General features: G+C 57.9%; 1 protein-coding gene across 1 annotated transcript; it reads left to right on the plus strand.

Annotated features, from left to right (window-relative positions):
• The first annotated feature begins 1,697 nt into the window (after positions 1-1,697).
• On the plus strand, positions 1,698-4,591 carry BMP15 (bone morphogenetic protein 15). Its single transcript, XM_066202486.1, has 2 exons — positions 1,698-2,403; positions 2,894-4,591. The coding sequence occupies exons 1-2, from the start codon at positions 2,085-2,087 to the stop codon at positions 3,667-3,669; spliced, it is 1,095 nt and encodes a 364-aa protein (XP_066058583.1). The 5' UTR covers positions 1,698-2,084; the 3' UTR covers positions 3,670-4,591.
• The last annotated feature ends 3,802 nt before the right edge of the window (positions 4,592-8,393 follow it).

Consider the following 8,393-nt stretch of genomic DNA (forward strand, 5'->3'; position numbering starts at 1 on the left):
CTACCCAAGCCAGCCCCCACTCTGTCCATATCCTGCCGGGCACCTTAGGACATGCGTGGCAGTTAGGCTGTTCTTCACCTTCGACTTTTCCCTGCCAGGCCCAGGAGAGGCAGCTGTGCCGCTTGGGGGAAATTGAGGCAGGGGGAGGAGGCGTCGGATGGCAGCCGGGGATGGTGGGAGTGGATCGGCAAGGATTCCCGGGGGAGCCCGAGAGTCCTGCTCCTCCCCTTCCCGCCTGAGGCCACAACTCTTACTCATCGCCTTTCCAGACAACACAGCAAGCCTGGAAAGCTCTGCTCTGCAAGCAGTGCCTGCGGCCCCTGGTTGCCTGCCATGGCCTGGGAGGGTCGGCTTGCAGTGCCAGGCTGGTGAGCCACCCTAGGTTTGTTCATTCCCAGTGCTGGAAGGGTCTCAAGTTTTTCTTGATAGTGCTTGTCCACAAGCATCTGCCTTGAACTCTGCATGCTCCCTGCACAGCCCAGCTGCAGGCAGCCCAGTACAGCCAGAGTGACACAGGGTGCAGGGTGGAGTGATACCTGGGCTATTTGTAGTGCTGGAGCCCACCCAGGAGAGATGCATGGTATGTCTGCCCCCGCCCCATACAGCCTTGACATGTCCACCGCTGACATGTCCACCGTCCCTAACCCTAATCTCCTGCTCTCCCCTATGGCCTTCCTATTTGCCTTGTCATGCCCCCCATTCATGACTGGCTGCTGCCATGCCCGGACTTTTCCCAGCCTCCACTGGTTCATCTGCCCCTTGTATGCTTTCCCAAATGAGGAACCAGGGCTGCCTGGCCAGGTGAGAGGGCTCTTGTGCCCTGGCTCATCACATATTTAGCATCACACACACTCCCACACAGCCCTCCCAGCCCTTAGCACTGTGCCCAGCTGGCACCAGGAAGGGTGGGCAGCAGACATTAGTAGAACCCCCTCAGCCCTCCCCATGTCCCTATGCCTGCACCAGTGATTCCCAACCAGTGTGCTCACCCCCGGCCGCTTCCATCCCAGCAGGAGAGCAACAGTATATAGTGGGTCTGGGCACAACACCAGAGGTTCTGGGGGTGGCACTGTCTGCAGCTGCCCACACCACACTGTAGTGTGCCCTGAGGTCCTTTCCCAGGCAAGCACCATGGAGTCACTGTCCCCAGTATGGAAAGTGCCTCAAATGGCCCATGCCCGTGAGAGGGTGGGCATCGTGCTCACAATCTTTGAGCGGGTGCTGGCAAAAAGACCTGGAAACTAGTCAAGGTAGACAAAGTTGTGGGCATGCTGCTGATGATAGCAGGATGATGCCTACAGTGGGGTACTGCTGGCTTACCCAGACATACTTAGCACTGCTGGGCTCAGGGTCACTGTGCTCACCCATGTGCCTTAGTGCCAGCTGGACAGAGTAAGGCACTGGGCAGCCTGGCTGTGCTGCAGGGCTGTTGGGGAGCAGAACCCTGGGCTCTGTTCCTGCTTGGGCCAGTGCAGACCAGCTTGCAGCAGTGGGCACAAAGGTGCTGAGCCACTGCTGGAGAGTCAGCACAGAGTGGAGGGAGCTGGAGAGGCTCTCATCACATGAAAGCACCCTCTCAGGCTCTGTCTGTCCCCATTCACCTGGGACCCAGGGAGCTCCTGCCTCTTTAAAACCTGATTGAGTCCATGCCTTTAAAATGGGCCTGGGCAGGCACCTCCTACCCTGTAGGAGGAGGCTGAGCCAGGAGCAGGTGGGCTGAGTGAGCTGGTTCTCCCACCCCACTTCACCCTACTCCCCTACCCCAGCACCTTTACAGCCCCCATAGCCAGGCTCTGTTGAGCTAGCTTTGCTCCTGGTCTGGGTTTTAGTCTGGAATTTGTACCCCTTTTTGCATACAGAATCTCCCCACCTTTTTGTTCCTGTGCCAAGCTGAAGCAGCTAGCGTGGCTGTCCTGTTTTGATAGGAGCTGGAAGCACCCTGGGATCCTTTTACTGGTGCCCACAGTCAGCTCTGCCTCTCAAGAGGGGGGAAGCATGACTGCAGGTTCTCCCTAATTCTTCTGCTGGCCATCCCCACCTTGTCCCACTTAGCTGCTCTCTCTCCAAACACACACTCACCTATCATGGCTATGCCCTACCCTTTCACCAGCCTCCTCCTCCTCCTCCTTGTGCCCCTTTCCCAGGCTGTAAACCAGTCCCCACTGCCCCTTGGCTCCCTGCCTGCTGCCCCCACCCTGCCCCTCCTGCAGGCTCTGCAGATGCGGGCTCCAGGCAGCCCAGGCTGGCAAGTGGGGTCAGCCAGTGGGCAGCCCTTGCGTTACATGCTGAATCTGTACCGGCGTGCTGCTGACCGCGAAGGCCGACCCCGCCGCAGCCACAGCCTGGGCACCAACACCATCCGCCTGGTCCAGGCCAGTTCCCATGAGGGTCAGCCCTGGACAGGTAAGGAGCTGGTGGGCATTAAGGATGGTATGGGGGTTTAGTAGAGCTAGCAGGGTGGCTTGAACTCTGAAGGCAAGGTCTCTTGCCTGCTTCCTTCCCCCTCTCTACAGTGTCCTGGCTGGGGTTGCTCTTGGCCATGGGATTCCACTTGGCAGGAGTCCAAGGCTCTGCCCCAGGGGTCAAAGGGGCAAATGTGTTGCTGTCTCTTGTGTGCCCTTCTTTCCTTCCCACCCTGCCTGATGCTGTGCCAGGCTAGTGGTGTTGGTGCAGAGGATAGGAAATGTTACAGACTTTCTTTGCTCTTCATGCCACCAGCAAGCCTTGGCACAGGGCTTCTGTTTGCTGTAGCTTCTGCCGTGAGCTGGGGCAGATGGTTGTCACAGGCTCCGCTGTGCTGTGTGGGGCTGTGGCAGCACCATGAGAGAAAGAGCTGCTGCACAGAGCTTCCTGCACTATGCTAAGGGGGGTACTGCTCACTGCTTCCCTGCAGGTCGCTGGTACTTGCAGGCCCTCACCTACCACCTGGAGAGCCAGCCAGAGGCCGAGCACCTCCTCAGAGCCACTGTGGTCTACCTGCCCAGTCTGTCACTGGCCCACAGTCGCCTCCTCTGCACTCTGGAGCTGGTGGTGGCCGGTGAAGCACCCAGGGTGCTGCTCAGCCCTAATGCCCGTCCCCGCCATGGCTGGGCCGAAGTTGATGTCACCCCTTACCTGGTGCTGAGGAACAGCAGCGTGGGGAGCCTGGCACTGCGGCATGTCTGTGTGCGTGCTGGCCGAGCAGGAAGCCATGATGCCACGGTGGCCCCTGGCCACCCTTTCCTCCTTCTTTACCTTAACGATACCCAGGCAGGATTAGCACCTCCAGCAGCAGAGCCCCACCGACACCGACGTGATACAGGGACATTGGCTCATGACCTGCCCAACTACCTGCGGGAGCAGGGAGGGGAGAAGAGTGACTGTTCCCTCCACCCCTTCCCTGTCAGTTTTGCACAGCTGGGCTGGGACCACTGGATCATCGCTCCTCACCGCTACAACCCACGCTACTGCAAGGGCACCTGTCCCCACCTACTCCGCTATGACTACCATGCACCCAACCATGCTGTGGTGCAGAGCTTTGTTCATCAGCTTGTGGATGCCAACGTGCCCCGGCCCTCCTGCGTGCCCTACCGCTACAGCCCCATCAGTGTCCTCATGATTGAGCGCAATGGAGGCATACTGTATAAGGAGTACGAGAATATGATTGCAGAGTCCTGTACTTGCCGGTAATTTCCACTGCCCCAGCACATCACCCCTGGGCTCTGCCTCTTCCTGCAGATCTGGACTTTAGGGTTTATCTTGCTCTGCCGGGGGCTCACTTGGCTCATCTCCCCTCCGCGTGCAGTGCTGCTCAGTGGGGAGGTTTTACAATGACAGTTTTATGTAAATTGTGGATTTTTAAAGGCAGGAACCTGTGCTGGGGTGGTTGCCCCATGGCATTTGTCCTTCCTGCAGCCCCCATGGCTGCTGCCTGGTTTTGGTGGGCAGGGGGGCTTGGCCTGATGTTCTCAGAGATGAGCTGTGTCCCTAAACTGGAGTAGGAAGCTCTTAGGAGGTGACTGGGAGTCACCCGGTGGAACCAGGGCAGGGAGGATAAGCCCAGGTGTCTCTGTGCTTTGCATTTGACACATTGGTGGTGTCAGAATCTGATGTGACCCTGCCTGTGGCATTCCTTCCCCATTTCTTCACATGCACCCCATCCCTATCTAGTCTCAGCTGCAGAGGCATCTTATCAGGCTGAGAATTTGGGCTGGAGGGAGGAAGCCTCTCTCCTCCCCTGCAGCTCTGCCCTGGAAGGGCTATGAAAAACTGGAGGAACCTGAGATGCCCTCTCTGCTTCCAGTGCTAGAGGCCAAGTCAGCTGCCTGTGCTGGGCTCTGTCTGCTGTTTCCTCTGACACACTTGTTCTTCAGCTCCTTGGCTTGCCCTCTAGCAGGGCTCAGGTCTCGTTCTATCCCAGAGATCAGACTCCCATTGCAGATGTCTCTCTACTTTCTTGCACTCTTGCTGTCACACAGGCCTTGGGCTCTGCTGGGCTCCTGGCATATCCCTGTTCCCAGAAGGGTCAGTTCCACTCTCAGCATCCCTGCTGCCTGACTTTCCTCTATTTATTGCTTGACTGTGAATAAATAAATTGATTGATTTTGCTAAAGACCATCTTTGCCTGTTCTTGCACCATCCCCGGGGTGCAGCAGGTGGCCCCTGTGCAACTGCCCTTGTGTTTTCACTGGGGGGGGTAGGTGTGGGGGTACCAGCTGGTTCAAGTAGGGCCTATGAGAAGTGCTTCCCCTGGAGCATTGACCTGCCCTAATGCAGAGGAGACCAGATGGGGCTGCAGGCAGCTGCCTCCATGGGCATGGGAACAAGAGATGCCCCACATCCCTCTGTATGGGGCAAGTCCAAGAGACCATGGAGGGGCAGTGAGCCAGGTCTCCTGGGGTTGTCTGTCACCATGGTCAAGACATTTCTCTGCCAGGGCTATTGTGAGTAGGTGTCTGCAATCAAACCTGCCTGCTGCTGGATATGGTGCCCTGTTCACAGTGCTGGAAGAAGATTTCCATTCTTTGAGCAGCAAGGCAGAGGTGGCAGTACTCATCCTCGGCACCAGAGCCTGGGGTCACTGTCACCTGGGTGCTGTTTCTCCACAGCTCATGGCTCTTGCCAGGGTCTCCTCTTGCTTGGGGTCCAACCCCATCTGTTATTGCTGACCCAGGTTCCATGGGGATGTTTCAGCACTTTTATTTTTCCCATGAGTGTTTGCTGTTGGATGGGGTGCTGTCTACTCAAATCCCTCCCTTTCCTGTCAGCCTCAAAGTTTTTTTCCCATCCTGGAAGAGTGAGAAACCACAGAGCCCCAGGCTCCTCTCCTGACCCTTGACCCCAGTTAGCCACATCTTGGTCATGAGTGGGGAATGTCTTCTGCTTTTTTGGAAGCTCACAGATCTGAGCCCTATCAGTCATTAAGCATGTGGTGTTGACGCATTCAGGCAAGTGATGGTAAAAGACCAGGAGAGGGGCATGCTCCCAGCCCTGGACACCCCTGGATGCCAGTGCCCTGCCCCGCCCCCCCAACCAGCTGCCAGCACCCCTGGGACCAGCTGGGCATCTGGAGATGGGTGAGCACTGGAGTTTGTTATCCTAGCCTGTGTCCTTGTATGCACTGTGCCAATGGACTCTTGTGTCTTGGGATGGGCTCCTTCCCTGAGTACCCATGGGTGCCCAAGGGCTGCTCCAGCAGTGGGATCTCCTCCGTGCTGGTGGTGGGACAGATGCTACCACAGAGATGGAGGAGCAGTGATTCAGGGAAAGATTCACTGTCCCAGATGACCCTGGCACTGTGCCTGCATCACTGCTGGGACTGCCAGGCACAGGGTGCAGTGACCCCTGCCTGCTGCCTGGGTGTACATTGGAGGGAGAATCTTCCTGCAGATGCTGCAGCTGTGTGAGCCCCTTGGGCACAGCCTGGCATACCACTGGGGAGCACAAATGTCCTGGCTTTGGGGACATGCACCCAACCCACCCTCAGGCACGGATCTTGCCTGTGGAGCTGCTGCCAGCACAGGGGGCTGCACTGGCCCCTTTCTTTCCCCCAGGCCAGCTAATGCATCCCTATCCCCTTCTGCCTTGTTCCCAGCTCTTCCCCCTGCCCCAGACCCCACACTGAGGTTTTGCTTAGTTTCCACAGGGTGCCCATTCACTATCCCTCCTGCTACCCTTCCTAAGTGGGCATGACCACCTCACAACCCACATCCTCCAGGCTGGCTCTGGGCAGAGAGGGGACATGTCCCATATGCCCTTGCAGGGCTGGGTCAAATCTGGGCTGGGCGCAGTACAGGGCCACCAGGATGGAGGTCACTCAGCTGTGGAGGGCAGCAGCTCCCCAGGCACCCTGTCAGGGACCGTAGCTGGATGTAAATGGTGATGGCCAGGATCCAGATGCTTCATGGGTGCCCCGCAGAGGTGTTGGCAGCACCCAGCTAGGGTAGGGGGTAACAAGGGGCTGTTTCTCTACCCTGGGCCACAAATATAAGTGTAGGTCCATTACCTGGGAGGAGCAGTGCCTAGTGGAGGCACCTGACAGATGGAGTTTGCACACTATGGAAGCCTCAGCACGCAGAATGGCTAACAGCACTCAGAATGGCAGTCCCCACTAGCATCCCCAGGCATCACCATTAGCCTAGCACTAATCCTCTCCCTCCTCTTGCTTCTCTCCAGCTCCCTCCAGGTGGGTCTGGGTAGGAGGGGCAGGTGCCAGGAGACACAGAACACCCCTCCCTGCCCCATCTTCCCCTCTGGGTGCTCCAAGAGCACCAAGGGGTGGGGGTGCACGGGCCCCCCCAAATGCCCCACACAACACCCTTCTAGAGGATGGAGGGCAGCAGACCCCTGGGTGCCCACTGCTGGCACCGCATTGAATGTGTCATCAGGGCCTGCAGTGACTGGAGACTCCTGCTCATTCCATGCATCACTCCCTGCCTAGCCTTGCCTGCATCCCTGGGACTCTTCATGTCTCTCATCCCTATAAGCCCTGTGACCCACTCCATGTACCCTGATGTCCCCATCCATGGGGCCTCACAAGTACCCCAACCCCACCACCTCCGGGAGTTCTCGACCCTGGGACCCCGACCCCTACACCATTCCCCACTGCCCACAGTCCAGGGACCTCCTGTGCACACCATTGTGGTGTCCTCTTGTTCCAGTGACTCCAGCCTAGGCATCCCCCCAGCACAGCCCAGCTTTGGCCCCCCTTCGAGGTGCCCCCAGCTCAGGGATGCTCCCTCTCTGGACATCCTGGGACAGTGCTCATGGCTGCTCTGCCCCACAGGGCTGAGTTGTGTGCTCAACCACCTGTATGACCACTGACAGCCACTGGGGTCCCCAGGAATGTCCACCATGCACTGGGACCCCCAGAGACCAAGGGACAGTGCACACTCCCTGCTGGGACAGGACTCTCCAGCAGCTGTATGTCCTGTGGGCTGGGCCAGGGAGAGACTGTGCTGCTGAGCTCCCTGGGGCAGTGCCGTGGCTGGACCGCTCCAGATGCTCTGCACAGAAAATAAACCCAATGCACTCTGCCTACATTCACCACCTTCCTGCCCCTGCCTAGCTGTGCAAAGGCAGGTTACATGGGTGACCGGGTCATGTGTGCCTCAGGGTGGCACATGGCACCTGTGGGCTCCTGTCTCTCACTCAGCAGCTACAGAGTCCAACGCAGCTCCCGCTTGGCCCTCACCTGCCCAAAGGGATCCCCAGGATGAGGCGTGCTGTGGTCTCCAGGAGGCCACTATGCCCAAACGCTGCTGGTGCACCTGTGTGGGTGCACATATGTATGATGTACACGTGTCTGCCTGCACCTATGCATGCAGGCATATGCAGTGTATGCTCTGTGTGTGTGCATGTGTATGATTGTGTATGTGCATGGGAAGTGTGTCCGTGTGCTTGTGTGTGTGTGTGTGCCTGTGGGTGTCCACAAGTTTGCACACCTGTGGATGTACATAGGTGCATGTGTGTGTGTATTGGCCGTGTGCTATGGATACATGGAAATACAAAGCACAGCTGTGTACACATGTGTGCGTGTGGAGGTATGTGTGCACACAAGTACGCCTCTGTATGTGTTCCAGTGGGGGTAGGTGTGCGCACACCTGTACATGTGCATGTGTGTGCATGCCCATGCCTCTATATGCACGTGCACACCTATGGACGTGTCCATGCCTTTCTCCACGTGTCTGTCCATGCACCTAGCATGCGTATGTGTGTCCATACAGACCCACATTGGTATGTGCACCCATCTGTGTGCCCGTCTGTGTGTCTGTACAGTCTAATACCAGTACGCGAACCCATCCGTGCGTCCCTGCAGTCCAACACCACACACCAGTCCGTGTGTCCGTTCCACACCTGCACAGGTGTCCGTGCGTCCGTCCCTGTATCCATGTGCCCGTGTGTGTGGCCGTGTG

Source organism: Chamaea fasciata, unplaced genomic scaffold (genome assembly GCF_029207755.1).
Source record: "Chamaea fasciata isolate MVZ Bird 193981 ecotype frontalis unplaced genomic scaffold, bChaFas1.0.hap1 SCAF_22, whole genome shotgun sequence".
Taxonomy (NCBI): Eukaryota; Metazoa; Chordata; class Aves; order Passeriformes; family Sylviidae; genus Chamaea; species Chamaea fasciata.